Source organism: Coloeus monedula (assembly GCF_965178545.1).
Source record: "Coloeus monedula genome assembly, chromosome: 1".
Taxonomy (NCBI): domain Eukaryota; kingdom Metazoa; phylum Chordata; class Aves; order Passeriformes; family Corvidae; genus Coloeus; species Coloeus monedula.
Window position 1 is genome coordinate 112,012,700 of NC_138781.1, and position 24,540 is coordinate 112,037,239.

The window sequence follows — 24,540 nt, forward strand, 5'->3', positions numbered from 1 at the left end:
GGGAATTTATGAAACTGGACCTGAAAATGGAAAAGTTTATCTATTAATAGAAATAGTTTACCCAACATGTTGGTAACTGTATTCATTCATCCTTCTAGGGAGCTCTTACCTTGAATCTCTCTTTTCACTCCATGGCCTTTTTGCTGAGGCCTCCTATGACATCCAACTTCCTATCAGATTTGCTGTTATAAGCTGGTGTAAGGACATGTAGCTGCTGGGGACCACAGGAGCGTTATTAACTTCCTTCATCTGAACCTTTGAACTGATGCCTGGGCTAATGACCAGGGAATCAGAGAGAAGTTAGCATTGCACTTGAATAAGCAGTAGGGAACAAACTCCACAAATTGCCACTTGTGTTTTTCAGTGAGTTTGCTCTTTTCCTTCCTCTTTTCCATTTGTTCACAGCAAATTAATGATTTTTGCCACAGATATGAAGTGACAGGTCAAGGGAATCAATGAAAGGACTACAATTACCACATAAGACTAATTTCTAGTCCAGTATAAGCACCAGCATGCCATCTTCACTTAAGTGCAAATGCCTTCCAACCTTCAAACAGCTCAACTTAAAACATCTGTGTTCCATCTGTACAGGTACATGACACTCAAAATTTTTTTATCCTTCTCCTCCCAGTCTTGGAATTTTGCTCTCTTCAAGTTATATTGCTTTAAGACAGCGTGTACAGGTTGTGACTGTATGTTCTCTTCATCTGTCATTTCCTTTTGCTTTCCCTGCTTATCCTCTGTATATGCCAGTTTTATGACTCAGTCTGAAGTGAATTGTTTACCTATTTTCCATCTGCTCAGCCAGAGAGAAGCCCATGAGCCTGTATTCAAGTCTGCAATCTTTCTAACCCTATGCCTGGCACTTAAGTGCTGATGGATAGTGGTGTAGATAAATGAAACTGGCTATCTTGAGTCTATGAACAATCTAAACCTGATTAGATTGTGAAGTTCTCTAAACAGAAAGGCATATTCAAATGAAATAATATCATATCCATTTTCCCCAGCTGTTGTTTGTATATTATTGTATATAACTTTACTGTGAGAAATGTTGTGAATCTGAAAACATACGTGTCACATGAGTTGAGAACAATGATGATATATCCCATATGCTGCTACAGGTAATAATAATCCAGGGCTTGCTATTTTTTTTTCCCACAGAATATAACTGACTTACTGTAAGTGGAAGATTTGTGTACATTTACTAAGATAAAAAACCTCAGTGTAAGAAATCAGGCCAAATTCTAGTTATCCTCCTAAGCCTAAGTAAATAGATTTGTTAAAGGGGGACACATGTCATTAGCACTGCACAGGAACCACAAAACTGCTCTGTATTTAGCATGGAAGTGTAAGATTCTTGCTGTCTCGTCCACATGAGCCATTCTGAGCAGCTGAACAGAGTGTGTTTGGCTGTTTCCTCTCTGTCCCAAAGGCTTTGTCCAAGGACAGCAGAAACCATTGTGGAGCATAACTTTCAAGGGTCCAGATTCTCTGAGATGGCTCGCTGGCACCTTAGAGCTCACCCCACCCAGTAAAATGGATCTGGTAGATTAATTTCATCCTCACTTGGAGAGAGTGGACGTCCTCAAAGGAAGGGAGTGAGACCTTGGGCTGAGGGTATGTATGACAGGGCACAAGCAAGTTCAATAGGAGTCAACTCTATGCATGTAAGAGAGAAACTACTTGCCTTGCCAGTTACAAAGTTTCTTTGAGTTACTGGCTATAGCTTAGTCAGTTCAATTTCTCTCTTATGCTCTGCTGGTCAGAAAATCAGTCTACTAATTGAAAAGAAAGGATTTGGCTAAAGAACATAGGTATACGACTGTATGATAAAATACACAAATGGCAAAATAATACCACAGTAGGGCTAACAAGCCATATCACATCTCCTAATGAAGCTCCTGGTAATTAACATCACTGAAACCAATTATTACCAACAAAAAAAAAAAAAGGAAGAAGAAAACAGTGATTTGTAAGAGCTGTGACTCTTATAATTATAAATTCTCTTCCATGGAGAATTTTTGTAGTGTATTATGTCTGTGTTACACAAATCTGCAATTGTGCTTAAAAAAACATAGCAAAAGTATTCTCCACTAAATCTTCTGCACTTTCACAAGGGATTTAAATTTACTATATTTTCTAAGTTACAAAAGTTAAAGTAAATAAATCAATATTCTTAAACTACATCTGTTTGAATTTTCAGTTGCATTTTTTGCCTGATCCTCAGCTGGAATAAACTGATATAGCACCAGAGTCTCCTCAGTATATATTGCTGAAAGTCTGGCTTCCTATCACATTTAAACATAAGGTTCTATTTAAAAATTAAGAACTTGATGAGACTATGGTCAGGCTAGAGCTGAGATTGAAGTAAACCTGAGGCAGTTTGTAACACCAACACTACCTGAAAGTATAAAAGCCTTTCTGGAAACAGATCCCAGAAAAAACACTGCCTTATTAATAGAGATCAGATCAAAGACAATTCTGGCACAGAAAAAGATGAAATTCAAATGCCAATCTAATTTAACCAATGGCTAAAAAAGCCTGTTAGGAAAAGCAGACGACAAAGAAGTGGTTTCCATGAGTAGCTGCTGGCGTACTATGGCAGGGAGTCTGTGGAGAGCTGTTTTGCCATATTATGATGGCCAAAGCAGCAATAATAGCACCAATGTCAGCAAATAGAAAAACAGGATGTGAAAAATACAAGAGCTGACATTTTAGTTTTCCCCAGATGTTTGACTGACAAGTCATTGGGTACTGACCAAAGCAAGCATGTGCTTCTTCACAGAAAATTAGCCATTTTATGACCAAGACTTGTTTTCTTCTTTTTGAACTTTTAAGTCCATGAGCAACTCTATAAAAAAGTACAGGAAGCTGAGAATAAAAAGGAAATCCATTAAGAAGCAAAACAATCAAGTGGATAGATTTTAATGTTGTCCATTAGAAAGCTTATTCAAGGAAAAAAAAAAAAGATACATTAGCCTCTGTAGTTAACAGGAGTTATGGTCAAGTGTAGTTTACTTAGGGAGTCTTAGCCACACCTTTAGCTACATACCCCAGAGTGTTCCTCTGGACTTACTCTTTGGAACTGGATGGCAAAGAAGTTGTGTCTCACTTACAGGGTTGCCCTAGACTCAGGATACTCAGTGAGCAAACATAAAAAAAACCTGGGAGGGACTGTCATGAGTTCTACACACTGGCAAGGGATGAGAGCTCATGGTTTTGCCTTGAAAGTGTAATTTCCCTTCTCATGAAAATGCAATTTGCCTTCCCATGAATGGGGAAAGTGTTGTAAAGCAGCAAACATTCACCTTCCCTCCTCTTTTGGCTTTGCACTTCTCTGCAGTGAAAGAGCATGAAACACCAATCTGCCACAAAGCCATTTTAAGGTTTTTTGGTCCACAATCCCATCAAGCCATTAGTGCTTACTAGGAAGTTTTTTGTAGCCAGGACATTGCAAGAAAGACCAAAAGATAGGAAAAAATACAAGAGTTACAATGAGAATGCTCTTCAGATGTTGCAATTTAGCTTGAGAGCCCTTAGAAACTGAGTGTGTTCACAGTGGTTTTCTGTTATAAGACTATGTCAAGTAAACTTAGGAAGCAGAATGTAAAGGAAAAATTTTAGTACATGGGATTTCTGACTAGGAAAGACAGAGCTCATATTAGGCTGTAGAACGATGCTAAGGAAATGGTATCTAGTAAACTACCATGCAACCATCACAGTTGCATGGTACAGCAACATTATGCAGACATCTAATTATGAAAAAGTTCAAAAAGCATCAGCTGAAATACCTGAATCATGTGAGATGATAGGACAGACCATAAGAGAGGCTCCAATTGGATGGCTAACAAGATCTAGCAGGCATAGTACAAGGACATTCAGAAAAAGATGGTCTATGAAGAAGGATGGTGTCATCCTAGTGTGTAAATCCAGAAAGAAACTGGTGAAAGAAACAAGAAAAAATGAAATCAAACCAAAGGCAAGACAAAAGTGCAGCTCTGAAGAACTGAGTTTGGGATTACACTAAGTAATTTAGTCATCCAAACTGTTTCTGCTGACAGAATTGCATTTCAGACCTTGGTCCCAGCTTCTGTATGCCTCTATTCCAGTTACAAAGAGGATAATTTATCTTTTTCAAAGTGACATGGTATGGTCCTCAAATACTATGGCGCAAGGAGTATGCATCTATTAAACCAGAGTGCCTTCAAGTAACCTTATTTTAGTCTAGGTTTACTGCAATAAGCTGTTATTAAAACTACTGGAAGTTTACATATAGACACAAACTGACTATTAGTCATGCATAAGCATTTATGGCAGGATGTGATAAATGCATTATTTCCGTGATAGAAGTAGGGATCGTTATTCGAGCTTGAAAGCTTCTGGTTGGGTATTTACACTCTAGGCTACGGATGTGTTTACCTGATAAAGATTTAGTCTGTGGAAGAGTCTTCCTGCAAAGTACTGAGTCTCTCCTGAAAATTATTAAGACTGGCTTAAACATAAATGCCAGATAGGAAAATTCAATGGGGGAACAAGATGCACAATTTAATCTTTAATGATCACTGAGTAGAGAATCAGGACTATCTAATCTGAGAGACTTTCTAGCTACCTGGTAGCATATTGATTCATTACTATCTCAAAAAAAAGAGCAAATTCCCATAACACCCGGTGTGGCAATGTGGGACCGTAAAGTAGGAGCTCAATATTACCACTAATTACTCAGTGAGCAATAAAAAATGTAACTCACTGGGACTATCTATTGATGGTTTGATTTTCACTGAGGTTTATAACATAACATAACATATATGAAACAGCAGTATGAGACAAGACATGCTATAATGCACATATCACTAAGAGAGTGAAACAGAGTTACGTCAGCAAGGCTAATTTTCAACAAACATTCTTGACTTGAAATTTTAAACGAACGTATTTTAAAATAGAAAGAATGATCTATATTCATAATAGTGTAAATGCAAAATAATGTAATGTAATCTGCTTATGTCATAATAATACAGACCCAGTAACATTTTCAATTGCCTACATTTATTCAATAAACTGCTAAACATCAGTCAACTAACAAAGTTTACTCCTTGCAGACATGAAGAAATAAGGAAAGCAGACCTTATAGAGGCTGAAGGAAAAAGGAGGAGAGGCTTAACAGGGAGGAAAAAAGGGCAGGTAGTTGGAGAAGAGTGTTTTCTGCAGAGTGGCACTGTCTTATAAATGCTGATTGCAGACAGCTGCCAGCTAATAAATTCTTACCTGTGTTTCTGGAACCCGTAATCACAAAAAAAGATGACAGGAGGGGAAGATGAAGTATTATTCCATGAATTATTGATAGTGACCTTTTTATAGGATGAATTTCTGTATTAGATAAGGTGAGCCAAAATTCAGTGAAGTTACAGAAAAATTTCAGTTTTCCATCTGCTAGTGACAGGCCATGCTGTTATCATCACCTCCATATACACACCCACACTATTGCTCTGTCTGCTTCCTCACACAAATTATTCTCTCTGGCTGTGCATAGCTCCAGGGTCTCTGCATAAAATTTTTAGTCACTTTTTAGAGGAATCAAGTTATCGAGTACCTGTGCTGGGAATGCCACTATAAACATTTTTTCCAACCACTTTGAGTCAAAGGCAAAAATCATCATTGCATGTTTCATAATACCTCCCACATATTTAGAGAGACCTCTAGATGGTGGCACTTTGATCTCTATTTCTAGAAAACACACTGAATTTAAAAAAACTCCTTGATTGGCATAAGTGATTAACAAAAGGACAGAAAAATTACCTAGATGGCCAAAAACCATTTTTAAATCTAGGTATACATTAAGAAAAATGCACACAATTTTATGAGGGAAAGAACAGGAAGATTTCTCCCTCTTTTTTTCTATCTTATAGGCTAATTTTGTGAATATTTCAAAAGTTTCATCCCTGTTTTTAACTTTTAGGAAACTAGATCCAAGAACATGTCATTATTTTACTAAACTATTTGGTTCTTGCTCGTGTAAGTCGTGTTTTCTCATGTGATGCTTACCAATAAATTCACCAATACTCTCTGTTTGAGAATGGACATCTCTTGTGAGCAAGGACTGCCTTTTGTGCTGTGCAACCCACCAAACAGCTCACAAGAATCTTCTCTTCAAAGTGAGATTGCAAAGGATCTTCTGAAGCTGGGCTCCTCACCTGAACCACCCCAAAAAGTGGGCAGGCCTTTCTAAGAGCTCGCTTGCTCTGGACTTACATCAGATACTTCCAGATGTCTGTTTGTAAAAACCGATATACTCCAGGATATACTTGGGATTTAACTGGTTTTCAAGAAATAGTTTGAAATCGTTTGAATAGTGGCTCTCCTATCTGATATCATGGCATTTTGGTTAATGGAACATATGTTTGTATTCAAACCTCTCACATTTCTTATGAAATGCAATCTATTGTATGAAGTGAAATGATGTACATATTCAATAAGATCATTTCCTTTCCACAATCTCACGGTTGGAAAGGGGAATATTTTTAAGGTGCTCTAGAAATTGAAAGCATTTATGAAATCCGATGCATGTGAATTGACAGCATGCTACATTTATGAAAGCCAACTTTTATTATGGAGGACACAAAAATTGTCTCCCACAGATATGTCTCTATGGTGTGCTAAAGCCACAGCCAAACAAACAAGGGTAGTGAGATTTTCTTGTAGGCAAAATCAATAGCTTGCGGCTGGTGCTTCCTGAAACAGTACACCAGAGATCTCTCTTCCCACTGCTGAGTGGCATGTAGTAAAACTTTCATAAAGTTATGAAATGCTTTGCAACTCACATGAATCACTCTTAAAATATTGAAAGCATGTGTCTCTACCCTTATCTTTTGCCTGAACCCCTCAAATTTTGTCAAGAGAACTGAACACGGGATGTGTGAGCATGTGTAGGATTGAAAATGTGAATAGGTGTATGACATTTAGGATAGCAATGCCATTAATCAGTGCAAATCCTGATACAGATGACATGGTTCTTAGGCCTCCTTCTCCCTCTGCAACCTTCCTTCTCACCCCCCCAGCTCCTGTGTTACCCAAAGCCTGTGCCAAACAGCTTCAAAAAGACAGGAGACTCATTGTCTGCCCTGGATGAGCAGGAACACCCATTCGATAAGGAGCTTCGAGCACTGGCTGTGCATTGCAGGAGGGTGGCCCAGGCTGCACCGTTTCCAGCAGCCTGAGAGCACTGAAAATGGCAAGAGGAGCTGCGATTTTTGCAGCACAGTCACACAGGGTCTTCCTGAGGACCTGCAGAGAGCAGCTGGGTATACCTTGTGTGGGGATGCCCCTGCTCGTGGAGAAAGCTTGGACACCTTAACTTTACTCCCTGTATGTGACATGACAGGTCAGGGGTTATCAGAGAATCACAGAATGGTTTGGGTTGGAAGGAACCTTAATGATCATCTAGTTGTCCAATCCCCATGTCCGTGGCAGGGTCAGCTCCCACTACACCAGGTCGCTCAGAGCCCCATCCAGCCTGGCCTTCAACACTACCAGGAATGGGGTAGCCACAATGCAATGTGTTGTGGACAGATTATGCGCGTGGCATTCTCTGAGACTTCTTCACGGTCTGTCAGAAATACTGACCCGCGCACTTACCGAGGACGAGGAAGCTCAGAGCGCTCCAGCTGAGCCGCGGGGTGGCACCTCTCGGCATGGCCGCAGAGCTGGGCGCTGGGGCACACACCTGGGGCAGCGCCGCCAGCCCGGAGACCCTTCCCCCGTCCCGTCCCGTCCCGCCCCGTCCAGCGCACCCGCACGCCCCGGGGGACGGGGCTGTGCCTCGTCCCGCCCCAGCCCGCACCGCGCAGCGCAGCTCAGCGCAGGCAGGCTGTGAGAGAGGTGCAGGCAGCCCCCAGCCTGCTCCTTCTTAGCTCCCGTTCCTTCTCCTGCCCCGCTCCCGCACGCCCACCGCCGGGGCAGTGCCGCCACGGGGTGGCGAGGGCCGAGCCCGGCGCAGGATGGCCGCGCCGCCGGGCTCCCCGCGGCTCTGGGCGCTGCTGCTGCCGCCGCTCCTCGCCCTCAGCGCCGCGCAGCCGGGGCCCGACGCCTCCCGCGGGACGGGGCTCAGCCTCTACCCGCCCTACTTCAACCTGGCGACGGCCGCCCGCATCTGGGCCACGGCCACCTGCGGGGAGGCGGCGGGCGGCGGCGGCGGGCGGCCGCAGCTCTTCTGCAAGCTGGTGGGGGGCCCGGCCGCCGCCCCGCTGGGACGCGCCATCCAGGTAACCGGGCGGCCGCGACCCCTGCCCCGCGCTGCGCCTCCCCATCCCGCGCCGCATCCCTGGGGTGTGCGTGGGGATATGTGTGTGTGTGCATGTGCGTGTGTCTTTTTGGGGGAGTCTGACGTGACCCTGCTGCGCGCGGTCTCGTTTCCTCCTGGCTGGGCGTGTGCCACGGGCATAGAAGGGGAGCGTGGACCGGCGGGAGCCCGCGCAGGGAAGCGCCGGGCGGGATGGATGGAAGAGAGCAGCGGCGCCTCTGCCCGCGCACCTGCCCTCAGGTGTGCCGGCACCTCCTGGAGCCACACACCCACACACCGCCCCGGCCGCGGGGAGCGGCAGCCGCCCCTCCGGCCGCGGTGCCACGGGGCTGCGGCTGCTCCCGGGCGTGTGTGAGCTGCTCGTCCCGTCGGGCACCTGGAAGTGCCTTAGGGAGTGCCCAGGGTGGTGTTTTGTGGCCTCAGCGCGTGGCCCGTGGTCTGCGGTGAGCAGCGAGTTTGGGGGGAATGGATGGGATGGGACTGCTCTAGTAGCCGCTGGCTGGACAGCGGGCATTTCTCTGCGGGCGGCGGGAAAAGAGTACTGGCTTTAATCAAGTATTTTGTGGTATTTTAGAAGCACTAAATGTGAGGGTTATCGTCTGTGCCTTGCATTGCTTGTGGGAGGAAACCAGAGACTCCCTAGGACTCTGACAGGGAGTATAGGCACAGAGGGCAGCCAGGATTGCACTGTTCTTTCCTAGCATAGCACAAGATTACTACACACGTTTTGTGCCAGTCACAAGAAAGATAACAATAAACTGCAAAACTTCTGAAAAAGTATTATTGGAAATATATTTTTCCCTTGGAAGAAACATGTATTTACACATTTGTTGGAGAATAAAGAAGGAGTAACAAATGCACCAAACTGTTGTACTGCAATAGATGCTTGGTATCTGATCAGGGCTTTGTTAAAAGAGGGGACTTTCCTGAAGCCTCAGACCTTCCAAAGTTATTTTAATTGCATTCTCTCTTGGTGGGAGGAGAGCCAGAATGAAATTGCAGTTTGAAAGGGATTTTGAAAGCTTAAAGGTCCACTGTCTGACTTCAGGCAATACAGAAAGCATACAAGTAAATTTTTAGTATCTTGGAAGAAGGACTAGTGTTTCAAAGTCTTATGAGGTGTTTGTACGTTTAGTAGTGAAAAAACCCTTAATATATGGTTTCAGAAGGAGTTGCAATGGATAACAGAGTTGTTCTTCTCAGTTTTTAGTGAGAATGGTGCTCAAGAGAGGTTAGAGGACTAAGAACATGCAGCATATGTATTCCTTGCCATGTGCCAGAAGGGAGCGTGCACTATCATGCAACCTGCCATCACAGTTCATTGGGCAGCCATAGCCAGCAGTGTGCTTTGCTCTGGACTTCCCTCTGCCGTACCACCCTGCCTCACAATGGAATCTTCTTATATCTCTCTCTCTCCTTATATTACCGTATATCTTTGTAGCACTTTCAGTCATAAAAAAAGCTCAAAGTGCTTTGGAGATGCTTACAGGCTGAGTAGTATACAGTTCTACTAAAAGGGAAACTGGGACACAGGTGTTACATGCTTAAACTGAGGTTACAAAAAAAGGTTGTGATGATCAGGAAACTGCCTGGTTCTCTGTTTCTAACACACCTCTGAAGTTTAGGCACCCATCCTTCCATACTGAATGTGACACCCATGTTTAAAGTTGCCTGAAACAACCATGCCACCAGGTGAACAGCAAACCCAGCAATCTCAGCAACTCGCTATAGCCCACTGCTGCAGATAGCAGCAAATCTCAAACTGACATGCCTTGAAATATCAGAAATCACAGGGTAATAAAAATCAGCCAAAGCAAACATCAGATAAACTTGGCAAGCAAGCGGAATGAAGTTTGCATGTTGCCATTGATGGTTTTTGTAGTTGTTCTCTTTATATGCTAACACTCAACTGGAAATGAGGGTTTGCTGTGTAAAGGAAGAGGGAGGCTAGAAAGGGGGGATTTCTTCTTAAATGTTTGACTTGCAGGTCCTAGGTTACAGGGCTGTTATGGTTCATGCCCGATTAAAGTTCCCAAAGGACTGCTGATAGCTCAGCCCTGGCACGAGGAAGCGTGTTGTGCCTCTCATTGCGTTTGTGTAAGCACAGATACAGCAGCGTCTCTTTCCAGTTATAACAAGGCCCCATTGAGATACATGACATGAATGCTTCTGTGGTTTACCAGTAGTTGTTATAGTTCAAGAAGGGTTGGAAAGTCTTTCAAAAGGCCAGGGAAATCCAGACATGGAAAATGCACAATGTGTGTATTCTCAAGCCACTTCACCTCACAAGTTCAAAGACGCTGTAAATAAGAGAATTTCTTCTTTCATGGAAAATTGGAGAGAATTGCATTAAACTTTTACAGAACATGAACTTACATAGAAGGATTTAAAACCAGCAGAAGTATTCAAGTGTTGTTTCTTAAGAGTCTGAGGGAAGGTCATGTGGCTTTTACAAAGTGATAGGTGTAATAGCCACTGTGTTGTGCTGGTTCAAGTTCAAGTGATACCACACACTTGAGTCACTCTCTTTTGGACTCTATACAATGCTGGATTGCAGGAGTTGCTCTATGAATAGGGAAATTGGAAAAGAGGTGCAGAATGTGATCCTCATTCTGGCAAAGGGAGCAGACAGCTCTGTTGCCATTGCTATCTGAAAATAAGGCAGAGACGAAGAGCAGCCCCAGCATCATTTCCATTGCTCTGCCATTGGTTGTTCTTGTTCAGCTTGTCATTTAGTGATGTGTCTTTCAATGAAGCCTGTAATATTCAGCAAATCCAGAAAGAGCATTTGGAGGTTGTTTAAAGGTGATCAGTGGGGTGGCCAGTCCCTTCATGGGCGGCTCAAGCAAGGCTCATAAGGCAGTGCTGGACATACACTGTGGAACGAGGTGGGTTTCCCTTATGTAGCACACTGGCATATGGGACGATGACTTAATAAGAACAGTGTTGAGTGAAGAAATGCACAACAGTATAAAATATTTCAGCAGCTGATAGATAAGTGGCATGCCTGGTTTTGCCTGCCAGTCTGTCCACAGTGGTGTGCGGGTGTGAGTTAAAGTCTAACTGCATACCTGTCCTGCCCTGCCAGTGGGCACAGAGCTGCTAGGTATCAAATAGTGAACAAATCCTTCATTGTTGTCACTTTCTATAGACTTACAGGTGAGACATTTTCATCCCTGTGTGTCCCTGGTCCACACTGGTGTATTTCAGCAAACTCTTTCATGCAGTTCCAGGTCTCTCCTTTGCTCAGAAGAAGCAGGGGAAAGGAGGGTAACAAGGTCACCAGCAAATGCACACCTGCCTGTCTGATGAACTGCAGCCAAAATCAAACCAAGTTTCAAGGCTCAGTCTACTGGAATGGAGACGTGTCCTGTAGCAGACAGGCTGAGCGTGATGTGCCTGAGATACTGCCAGTGAGAAGGAAGGAAGGCTGCTCTGTCCAATAAGTTTTTTTCTTTCATTTTTGTTTTGCTGCCTAGTTGGCAGGGTGGCTGGAATGTAGTTTAAAGAACTGAAACTTCAGCTGTTGCAATGAAATTCTTTGAATTATGTGCCCAAAAAGAAAAAGATGGTATCTTGAGTTCAGATCAAGTGCTCTGGTATACTGAAATCACATAACTGCATGTAAATTAAACTCCTCTGTTTAGTACTCCCCATTGTTTTCTTCTCATTCAACCTTTCTTTGAGGTTGTTTCCAGATCAGAGCTGGAACTGCTGTAACAGCAACTGCTTCCTGTGTACTTCCAGCCTGATGATTGTGAATGTAATTCAGATCTAAGGACTGTGTCTCAAGCCCATTATAAAGCTATTTAGGGAAGCTTGCCCAGTTGTAACATACATGTCAGAACTCAGGTATGCATTTGTCAGGGAAGATGCTCTGATGTGGTAGTAACTGTAGTTGCCAGTGCATAGATAGATTTCTCAGGGTATGGATTTTTGCAGATAGTGGCATGATGTTCTTTGTCGTCACTGCAGAAGCTGGCAGCGTTGCCTGTAGCTAGCACAGGCTGATGTGTATCTGCTGCAGCAAATCATCTGAATCAGACAGTGTCCTGGCATACTGTAGTTTGTATTAAAGTCAGCCAAACCATCTTCTCTAACAGAGCTGGAGGAGAATCGTGTTATAACATGACCCCAGATGCAGTTAACCAACTTGTGTATGTGAGTATTTAGTCCCTTTGAATTGTCAAGAGTTAACGTATTCTTTTTCTTCTGTTTTTGTATTTCAAGTTCTTTTTCTCAGAGTTCGAATTAAGACGCAGGAGATTGATAATTCTTGTTCGGACTTAGTTGTTTGTTATATCTTATCAGTAATACAGCTGCACGGTATGTGCCTCTTAGCTGGCAGGCTGGAAAATGGCCGTGAGTTTTAATTTTCAAGGTTTTTAAAAGTCTAAACTAACCTATTATGAAATGCTAAGTAATATGTTTTTACTTACAACCCAGTTACTAACTTTTTGTGTTCTGCAGTGCAGAACTTTTGACCAGTGATAGAGCATTCAGATTTGTGAAGAAGGAGAAAGAAGAAGACATAAATCCACACCCCAAATCCTCCATATTGTAACCTATTATTACCTATATCCCCTAAACCTAATTTTCTACATTTCTACATATTTCACCCTGTGATACAACTTTTAATTACACAGCAATAACCTCAGTGTTATCACACAATTTAGGAAGCTTTTCCCAGGGTTTTGGATTGAATACGGTGTACTTCTGAGGATCACTGCCTCTCAGCACTGACAGGCTGAAATTCTCAGAACCCAGGGTTCCAGCATTAACCCTCAGTCAGATTGGCACTGGCAGTGCTGAATCAGAACAGCTAATGGTAGCCATGTCTTCTGGAAACTGCATCATATGCTGGGCTTTCTGGAAGAGGAGGATGAGGATGGAACTACTGCTAGATGCAGATGCTGAAATTATTGCTATTGCTGCAGAAATATTCAATTCAGTGACCATCTCTGTTTCATACTTGAAAGACACAGGATGGTATATTTGTATCGCATGAGACCGATGAAGTATTTTCCAATCTGTTAGTAACTATGGTAGATGTGAAATAAATTCTGCTGAACATCTTAAACTCACCAAGCCTGCAAGACTGCACCCAGCAAGAATGTGAGAGCCCTTCTGTTATTTCTCTATAAAGTGGACAAGTATGATTGCTCCAGTTACTTTACACTGGTTAGTCTTAGAGCAGCAAGGAACCAAACAACGGCAGTTATATAGCAGTCTGTTAATTCTTAAAAGGTAGGAGTGTCCTTCATGCCATGTGGAAACATCAAAAGATTTGTCACATTCTTTTGATGGAAATCTGCTAAGTTGATACGGTAACATTTGCCCCATTCTCTTTATTTTAGTCAGGAGTCCAACATAGTGTCAGCGCTTCACAGACTGATGGATTAAGCAACTGTCCTACTGAAGTAGCCATGGCCATGGCGGGTGTACTGCTATTCAATGAAAATGTTATTTTTCTACAAAGATCTGTGCCTGGCACAGTTTAGCATTTTCACTGATTATGTCCACCTAATGATTGGAATAAGAAGTGAATGGGACACTAAAAAGATCCCTTAATAACTAATTTCAGCAGTTCAGCCCTAATCTTAGTAGACTGTAAAATGCATTTTCTTAGAGATAAAAACAGTTTGTCGGGCAAGCCAAGATATGAAATCAAAAGACAATTAAATTTCCTGAAGTGAATTCATCATTATTGTACAAAGAGCTTAAGAGACTCTCAAAGGGCATCTCTGGATTGTGGCTTTAGTTGTGGACTGGAAATTGGGCAGTAACTTCTGGAAATGAAGATACAATGGGATTCTTTAAAGGGGAGCTTGAAGGGAGTGGTCTGTAGGATCTGTTGCATTTTCCACAAGTACATATTGTTTAGAAAACTCTGATTCAGAATGTATTATAATGGCACGAAACAAAATGAAAACAGTGTTATAAAATTCTAATACCAAGCTTATAGCCAAGTAGCAGAGCTTTTTTTAAAATGGTTTTATTTATACCAGGCTATGTGGATATGTGGCTATTTCACGACGTTTTAGAAGAATTGAGGATAATTTGTTTGTTGTTCCTAATCCAGTTCTAAGAATCGTTGTTTCACTAATTCTCTGCAGATCTCCTGCAGACACCACTGTAGATGTAATATAGGTAATTTCACCAAAGTGTGAATAAGTTCATAAAGATTTACTGTAGTTCCTTCATTGAGATTTCTGAAGTTTTCATTTGTTACATAAAAGTTAGTGTGTAAAAGTGTGTAATTTAATTGCATGGGGAATAATTCATACATTAAAAGTTGTTCTATGTAAAGGAACAAAATTAACCCCCATTTTTAGTCAACACTCTAGTTCAGAATCTCAATTAACAACCACATGTGTCATCAGTGCATAAGATTTTGTGTGATACTGTGTTTTTAATTTATTGTGTTTCAGGGCCAGTTCTGTGATTACTGCAATGCTGCTGATCCCAGCAAAGCTCACCCGATAACCAATGCCATTGATGGCACGGAGCGCTGGTGGCAAAGTCCCCCTCTTTCCATGGGCTTGAAGTACAATGAAGTCAATGTCACCTTAGATTTGGGGCAGGTAAGTGCCTGAGATGTGGGGTGAGGTGTGGACATTTGCATTTATACATATGCTTTGCATTTGGGAGGGGCTTTTGAGCTGATGATTTTAACTTCTAACATCACTGCTTTTTTGTCTGGTTTATGTCTTGTATTTTTATACCAAGTTGGCTATATTAAAACGATTACTTTCCTTTAGGAATTTTGATTATGGGGGTTCTTGGCATCAGACAGATACAGTGATGGTGTACTTTCTTGCACAGGTGCTGTAACTCATTAACCTGAGGTTACAAGGGGGGACCCCTTAGTTTAAACTCGGGCTCTAGATTCCATTTCATGTTCTCCTTTTCCATGAAGGCAGAGAGAGAGGCTTCATGATTGCTGTGCTTGCAGACATTTTGAGAATAATGTTTGAAGTCTGTTTTTGCCTCAGGGGTCCTTCTGGTTTCTCTGTCATCCAGCAAGATCTTCAAGATAGACAGAAAAATACTGATAAAGTGATCTGAAAGGGAAAGAGACAGCAAAACCAGTGTAATGTGAATTAGTAATGAGACAGTAACACAAACACCCATATTTCCCCTGCAAGTGATAGGCAAGTAGCTAAGAGTAAAGCCTCTGTATCTGTTTCTTAAGTCACAGGGGTGGATTCTCAGCTGCCATAGTTGGGTGCTGATCCAGTGAAGTTAGTTACACTGTGCAAGTTCACACCTCATGAAAACATGTGTTTATAAATATATGTGTGGGCCTGCAAAATATATGTATACATGTGCATATATATATTTTGGACCGCAGTAACTGTTTATTGACTGATTATTTTTGAGCAGACCTTCAATTTAGTTGACAGCAAGGTAGGGGATAACTAAGAAAGTATTTCTCTGTGAGACTTACCTGCCATCTTGTCGGGGATTCTGGTGCAACTTATTTTACATCTTGTCTTACATGGGGTTTTAATAGTCTTGCTCCTCTCATGGCTGGAATGGTTCTCATTTTGAGGATATCCTCAGTCAGTGTTCCTGTATCCAGTAGAGCTGCAGTGCAGAAAGGCCATGCTAAACTTCTTTTCCGACTGTGTACTTGTTAGCTTCTTTGGAGGACCTACTGACAGACCCTTTTTGTGTGCTGAGTAAGCTTCTGAGAAACCTCCTTCCTTGAGAGGAGGGATATGAACTGCGTGCCCTCTTCTCATGGGACTCCTTGGAGATCAGCTGCTATGTGCTAAGATTTCTGTAGTTATTAAAGAATTTCTTAGAGGGATGTTGCATGTTTCTCATTACTCTGGTACTACCTGGAAAGGTGACTCTGAATCCCCTTTCTTGGAAATGAAGGAAATCCAAGACAAAGGTGAAAATGACTCCATATCCTGTGATCGGGAATGAATCATTTTAGCTGGTGGATGGATGAGGGTTTGGTAGGATTCATGTGATTTTTTTTTTCCAACTTCACAGGCATTATTTTGTATCTGCATTCATCCAGTTAAACCTTAACCTCAGGATTTGTTTGAACTTGAGATTCACTTTTGACATTTTGCTTGGTATTTTTACCCCCAAATTCATACAGTAGCACAGAATACTACTAATGAAGAAGAACATTAAGTACTGTGACAGAGTAGGTCTACTCAGGTGAACAGGTAAGCACTGAGACCCCAGTTCACCTTTACCTTATTTTAAAGTCCTAAATATTAAGAGCTTGGTGTGTATTAGTCATGCAGACTTTCTTAGCAATTGTCAGACAATTTTTCAGAGTGCAGTTCCTGTCAAGTCCCGTCCGTCAAGTGAGCTGAGATGAAGGTTTTGGGTTTTAAGGAAAAAAAATCTTAAAGTTAGATTCGTGTCTAAATACTTTACAGAACCACATACCGTAATGTTGAAAAAATAACAGGGATGTAGTTTTCCTCACTAATTATTTGTCCTTTTTTGTTGTTTTGGGTTTTAATACAAGGCTCTTTTTCTGCCAACAAAATATGGAAAAGCAGAACGTGACAAAGAGTAAGGTACATATGTGTGCAGGAAAGCCATGACCGAGTGTAAGCTGATCATCAAGTATTCACAATTAGAGGAAGCAGGACATAGTGCAAAGTCAAAAGCTTTTAATTTTCTGCATTCCTGCCATTATATCTTTATGATTGAGAGCAGAGTCCCAGTGGAGCCTCTTACCGTGGTCTCACGACAGTATTTAATTGAATAGTTGCACCACAATGGAAATTTTAGTGCTCACTACAACAGAGTTGGAACAGAACACCCACCTGGTGCTGCTTCTGTTTCACAAGGGCTAGGGTGATTTTGAAAGTCAAACGCCTTTAGGCTGTTAAATCTGTTTGCAAGAAGAATGCTCATTTTGCTGTATTTAGTAATATGAGAAAAAGCAAAAACCTTAAAGCAAAAGCCCTGCTTTACTTCCCTTTCTGACTTTCTGTACTATAGTTACATATCTAATCAATCACAGTCATTCTGAATAACCATTACAATGTTGATCCCTGAGGCAGTCTCTCCATTCTGTTAACATACCTGCTTACACTGTGGCTGTTCCTGACTTGTTTGAAATATTTGGATCAAGTGAAATCTCAATTATTTCTCTAAATGGTTATGGTTTTTTTCCAATGTATTTTTCAACATATTTTAAACTTCTGAATCCAGAATGTCTGACTGAATTTCACTGCCCTTCCCCTGACTCTTTGGATTGCCTAATTTCAGCAGGTGTGTCCTCATCTTTGGCTTGCTTATTGCTCAGCAGATATTACAGTAATACTCCCCCGGGTATTTTTCTGAACTCTCTCTTAAGAAGAAATGAAAGTTCAGGATAGCAGGATAGCATATGATGAAAAAGAAATGTCCAACTACAAAAAGTAGTTCAAAGAAGTATAGCCCATATATTTTATTGTGGCTTTCAGTTATGTATAATTTTTTTTCACTGTGCTTTTTAATATAGTGCTGAAAGACTCAGATTCAGTGAAGTCTTGTGCACTAATATGTTGGATAGTTTTATTGTAGCAATATTATTAGTCACTGTTGTAAATTAAAGGCACACAGTGGAATGCCATGTCCAAATTAGTACTTTTATTATGGAGGGAGGGCAACTCAACCATAAATTTAAGATAAGTGGTGTGGCCTGTGGAGGACTTCATGCTTTTATGCTTTCTACCAGTTAAAGCGTATAAACATTTTGTAAATAGCTTTACAGTTTGGCAAATCTTCTGAGTTGCTTTGATATGGTAGAGGTCTAATTTTTACATTTGGTAGCAATCCTCTGATTTACAAACAATATTTGTTGTTCAGAATATTATTCAGCTTTGGCTAATTGTTGGGAACTAAAAACAATTGTTCTTAACTTACAAAAGACTGACATGGTAACTTCAAATGTTTCTGAAGTTACAGTTAATTTAAGTGTCATTCTGTAAAATATAAAGTGTCCTGTGCTCACTTCTTCTGTAGGGAGAAACTCTGAAGGTGGTGGGAGATTTGTAACAAGCTGCATTGAAATGGGCTCCCAAAAATAGTCATTGCACTCATGGTGCTTGGCTTTTGAAGACTTTGTGTTATCACTGACCCTGAAATGAGACCCAGCTCTAGCCTGAAGTTGCATAACCTCTGTAATAACACTGGGAAGTCCTACAGATTAGTGCATGAGAACCACTGCACAAGGCTTCTGCAGTGCTACAGAGCTGTACCTGCAGTGAGACAAAGCCTTTTCTCTGGAACCCCTGCACAGCTCTGCATCAACAGCAGCACTGAGCCCATCTCTGCTGTTTTGGTTCACACTGGGGAGAAAAGGGCCTTCTAAGTTTGGGGAAGGTGCAATATTGTCCCTACAGTAAACAAAAATGGGGATGCTAACAGCACAGAGGTGTTCCTTCTTATTAGAGAACTCTGGTTCTGAGTATTTCAGTTGGTGCAGGAAGCTGATTTGGGATCATGCCACAGAACAGTATGCTTTGAAGTTAGTTGTGAGTTTTGGCTCATACCACAAGAAGGTGCATCTAGTTGTGAACTCTAGAGTTACACAACTTCAGCTGATGAAGTAGCACCTGTCTGATGGAATCTTCTAAAAGTTGTATCGGGTAATACGTGTCCCATTTATTCCTCAGTCACACTACAAGCAACTCATTCAGGGTTGAGCTACCAAAATATGTTCTTTCTTGCTCATGTTTTAAGTTGTAGTCAATGTGTTGTGTTTTCTTAAAGATTTAATTAAAGACCTTTTCAATGGCTCAGCATTTTTCCCTCATGTTTGCACTAGTAGATGCATGTCATTGGTTTTAAAATGCATTTTTGATACTAATTTGATATTGTTCTGAAAATATACAGGAACAAAACCTCACAAATCTTTTCTCCTTTGCTTTCCTGACTCCAACTTCCTCTGGCTCTTCCTCAGCATCCCTTTAGGAAGGTCTTGGTTCCCACTCATTGATCTCACTTCCCTCCCTCCATGTCTGTACTTCTGCTTTCCCCATTTTCCTTTCCATACTCATTCCTACATGTTACTTTAATTTTGTGATATGTTGTTCTAAATACCTCACTTTCAACCCAGTGTGGTAAAAGCAGAACCTCTGATGGTTGCCTCCAATCCTTTGCACTTCCCTGGAGTTCCTTCCAGTGCTGATAGTCTACTGTGTTCCTTTTACTTTGGACTGCAACCCTCATAAGGGGACATTTATCTTCTGGGCAACTGAGGGCTGAATCATACAAATCCTTTTCCATATGAATAGCTTCAGTGTTCTGTGAAGAAATAGGCCATATGTAAGAAATAGTTATGAGCATTGAGTTGGTTTTTGTCCAAATCCTAATGGAAAAGTGGCTGCACAAGAAATTTCAGGAAAATAACCGAGAGTCATTGATGGATTTGCCTGCAGCCTTGGCAAGAAGACCAAGGACTGGTTGAATGTGGAGAATGGACTACCTTTTCATTTCTGGAAGTAGTTCTCCCTTCTAGAGTACTTCCTGTGAAATGCATGGAGAGAGCTTCTCCATTCTGGTCCTGCCATCAGCTGGGATAGAGAAAAGATCTCCAGATGTGTCTGTGAAGCCTATTCACAGACACTGACTTACCTAACTGAATACACTCTTCAGCATCAGTGGCTGGTTAAAGGAAAGTGTGATGTGAATAGAACATGGACAGTGATAACTGAAAAATACTGAAAATCCTGTGCTTATTCCTGGCTGCTACGCCCCAGACTGGAAGCTGGCACACAAGGAATGGCTTCAGCATGCTGTGCAGTGAGAGCCTCTGCAGTCACTGTCACTGTTTATGCAGTGTAGGCCTTGCTGTGTATATGTGTACTCAGTTAAGCTGGATGGAACACACTCAAGAGGTCTGAGGCCTCTCAGGTACTAAGCCACACACGATTTTCTCTTTACCTCTGCTACACCTACTTTTCCACATACCCAGAAGAGTAGCTGGCAGCTCCAGAAATGCTGGGTCGGCTCACTCTGGTTGGCATTTTTTTGTATTACAATTTACGTTACAAAATACATTGCTGGGAATTGATGAATACTGACTGGCAGGATTTTTTTACGCAGTACCTGGATCTGCAAGGGTGCCTCAAGTCCTACTGAGATGTTTGAATAGAAGGACCACTTCCCTCTTTGCAAAATCAAGAAATCAAAGCCTTTATTTTGACCAGCGTACATAGGATTTTTATTTCATTTGAATAGTGATTTTTTTGTGGCTCTCTGAGAGGAGACAATGTTCAAGATCTTAAGGCTTCATTACACCAAAAAACCAATGGGCATGCACACGCCAATCCTATGCAGTCAGTGGCACTAAGGTGTGTTCTGGAGCTGGTGTTATGCACAGTTCACACTTCCTGGAATCCCTCTCCTGCATCAGTTCCCCCTGTGAGAAGTTTAGTTTGTGTACTGAATCATATCAGATTTCTGTCTCTTCTGAGCAATCTGCAACACCAACCACATTATTCAAGACAATGAAAGAAACCTACAAGAACAACCATGCCATGTTGAGGGAAGTTTTGGTGGTGCAACTGTATCTGTTAGTAACAGTCTGAGGAAATTTCATCCTGCTGAAACAGATTCAGATTACATGAAGAAAGATTGCTGTGGTATCTTTTTGAGCGCATCTGGAGATCTGTAGAATGCCTCAGATAGATGGTCTACCTGGATTTAGTTGGGTTCTTGTTACTGCCATGTTCCAGGACTTTTTATTCTTCATGAGCCAAAAAGGAAGAACAATCTTTTCCTACAGAAGCAGCACAAAACAAAATGACTGTTTGGAACACAGTGTGTTTTTCTTCTGTGCTAGTTTATGTCCAGCACTCATCTAACAAGTCATTTCAGTGTTTTAGTATTCTGGTTTTAGTTTATGGTTTCAGGAACAGAGGAAAATGTGCTATGCCTTTATATATGCATATCTAACTTTTATCCATTTTTTAATGCTTTCTAGGATTCAACCAAATATTGGAAATTTCTCTGTGTAAAGAGTTGTTTAAACTTTTAGGGAGAAAATAGAGAAAACATTTTAAACTAATATTACTGCAATTTTTAGTGTTCTCCTGAGAATGGGATGGGTTATGGTGTTTTCTTTCTGTTGGTTTAAAATAAATGTGTGCATGTTGTTAGAGATCATGAATATTGTATCATTAACAATAATGGTACAGTGTAACTCCCAATCAATTGAAATGACCTCTTTTAATATCATCTTAAGTTCGTCTGAAAGAGCTTTTATAGAAATGTCTCTCTTTATAATGTAATACTGTTAATTTATAACACTGAATTTTAATTGTCATTCTCAGATGAGGAGGGCATTTTTCTCATTCTACTGAATGATTTTTAAAAACCTTTTCTGGGTGTTTGTGAATCTATTAGGCCATTGGCTGCAAAAACATTTCAAATCTGAACAAACCTGAGTGAAGAGGAAATAGTCCGATCAATGTGGAACTGGTTAAATTCCAGCTGTTGATAATCCATCAGGTTTGACCTACAGTGCTGGATTACAGCAGAATATTGTTGGCAATTGAATGACAGACATAGACTGGCAGGGAATCTGAATCGTTTATTCAAAGGAGTGAGCTGGTTTTATACACTTTTCTGAGGCACAACATTTCCTTACATGGTGTGACCTATCCCGTGTTGCCACATCAGCAACACACTTCCTCAGTGTCCTTCTATGGGGTGAACTCACTGTTCACCCATCTGTCAGCTCCCGGCAGGCTCCTCTCTGTAGGGGTCTGCCAAGTGACACCTCCTCTCCCCACGGTCTGGAGGAGACAAGCTTCTCTGTGCTGCCATGTGCTCCTTTGTGCTGCCATGTGCCTCTGCAGGCAGGGTTTACAGCTCACAGCCCAATTCTCTCTTATAATTCCCCGTAATTCCCCCTTTTCTGTTTTATACAAATAAGAATTATGGCAGTGATTGAACAGATAGAACTTTGAGAAACAATGTAAAGTTGTCGAAAACTTTTACCATCACTGCAACTGCTGGAAGGTCCTGTTTCATAGTGAAGACTTAGAAAGTCTTTCCCAGGCAAGACTTTCGAGTTTACTTTGAAAGAGGGTCCAGCTTTTGTAAAATCAAATTAGCAAGTCAAAATGACTTGATTACACTTTTAGGGCAGAAACACTTGGGTTTGATGGTATAATTCCCTAGTCAGCCAGGGCTAGGCTTGGCCAGAGCCTCAAGCTGTGACTGAGGTTTCCCTAAAATATGTATAAAATTGCTTAAAAACTTTATTAATATCTTGTGATCGTTTTGAATGCAATTGAAAAATTAAGAACATACAAGCTTCTTTACAGTCTTTCGCCAGGGGCACACCCCATTTGTGCATTCCCCGTTTTCTGTTCTAACAGTATGTAACATGAACATTTTTTAACTTACCAAGTTTAAGAAAATGTGAAACATAACATGCAGTTTTCTTACTATGAACAGTGAAATAATACATCAAATACAACAACAAGTGTGCACCAAGTAAAAATAAGCAAGTTAAAAAAAAAAAAAAATCATTAACTGCTTAAATACTTCATTGTTTCTCAGAATGTATATAAATATAGGCCTTGGAAAATTACAATTATATTAACATGAACTCTCTAAGAGGTTTTAAAAGCTAACAAACTTAATTCTTGCTTAGAGAAATAGTTTACAAATTGTAATTATTATCTATCACAAAAAGCACTCAGAACAATGCAGGGTATTACAAGGTGGTGTGGTAAAAAAGCAGTCTTGGAGATAGAGTCTAGGATTGTGGCAACATTTTGAATAACAAAAACAGAGTTCTATGGACCAGCTGCAGGAACGACATGCGTAGCCTGCAGCCATTCCTGCACAAGCTGGTGCAAACGCTGTATGCTGCAGCTCCCATAGCCCGAGGAAGGGGCAGGAGATGGGAGCCCAGCTGTAGCGGCTCGAGTCCAGCCGGCCGTGTGGGTCTCCGCGGCCATGCGTGTCTGGCAGCCGCGCAGGTCAGGCGGCCGGCAGAGGTCTGCTGGCCTGTCTCTTCACCTCTCACATGCAGAGAGCCGCCCGTGGGCCCCGCCATGCGCCAAGCAGAGCCACGACCCCGCCAGCCTCCAGCGCCGCTGATCCTGCCTGTCCGTGGCATGGGGGCGGCCACCAGGCGTGGCCATGGCACAGCTTTGCCATGCGCTCGCTGCTATGTGCTTGCCAGCACGGCACGGCTTTGCCATGGGCTCGCTGCCACGCACTCGCCACCATGGCACAGCTTTGCCATGTGCTTGCCGGCGCGGCTGCTTGCCAGCGCCGCTCCCTCGCGGTGCCACACGCTCTCCCCTCACCACAGCTGCCACTGCCGCTGCACTCCCCCAGAAGGCAAACGGAGAGGGAACACGCTCCCCGCCAGCTCCAGCCACTCGCTGCGACCTGGCTCCAGCTGATGCCGCATGGCGTGGGGCGGCACGTGCTTTTCTGTGGTACCATCCGGCTTCCCTCCAGGGTCAAAAGGGTCGGGGGACGAGGGGCCATCTTCTGGTTCTCTTCCCACTGCCCGGACAGACTTACAGTCGCTTGCTGGCGGTGCAGAAGGGCTTGGCATAGCTGCTGCAGTGACACAAGTGTCTTTCTTTGTCCAGTCTCTGGGTGCCGCCTGCACTGTGAGCGCCTTGCACACAACACTCCATGAACACAAAAGCTCTGTCAGTGCTGCGTCGCCGCATGTAACTTGGTTCCTCAATGCGTCTAAAGGATCCCATGTCCGAGGATCAAAAATATTGGTACTATCTAAAGTTGAATCACAGTCTTTTGCCCAGAACAAGAGTCTGTTCAAATCTGTAGACTCCCCTGCTGCGTTTCTTTAAAATCCGTTTTAACGTCTCCAGGACATTGTGTTCCTGAAATACTCCATCCCCTACATCCCCCATGGCTCACCTACAGTTTGTAGCGATTATTTGCTGGCCAGCGTTCCTGCTTCTTGCAGCAGCACTTCAAGTCCCACAGGGCTTACCAACAGACACACAGGTAGGTGTATAATAAATTCCTCACACGGGGCACCATTTGTCGGCAATTGAATGATGGACACAGACCAGCAGGGAATCTGAATCTTTTATTCAAAGGAGTGAGTTGGTTTTATACACTTTTCTGAGGCACAGTATTTCCTTACATGGCGTGACCTATGCCTTGTTGCCACATCAGCAACACACTTTCTAAATGTCCTTCTATGGGATGATCACTCGCTGTTCACCCATCTGTCAGCTCCCGGCAGGCTCCTCTCTGTAGGGGTCTGCCCT

At 42.3% G+C, this 24,540-nt stretch overlaps 1 protein-coding gene across 1 annotated transcript in view; it reads left to right on the forward strand.

The window, feature by feature from the left end:
• Positions 1 to 7,991: 7,991 nt before the first annotated feature.
• LAMA3 (laminin subunit alpha 3) overlaps positions 7,992 to 24,540 on the forward strand; it is a gene marked incomplete at both ends in the record, with an annotated part of 109,949 nt that continues 93,400 nt past the window's right edge. Inside the window, 2 exon segments of the mRNA XM_082280189.1 lie at positions 7,992 to 8,255; positions 14,725 to 14,877. Of these exon segments, the coding sequence (XP_082136315.1) occupies positions 7,992 to 8,255; positions 14,725 to 14,877 (417 nt within the window).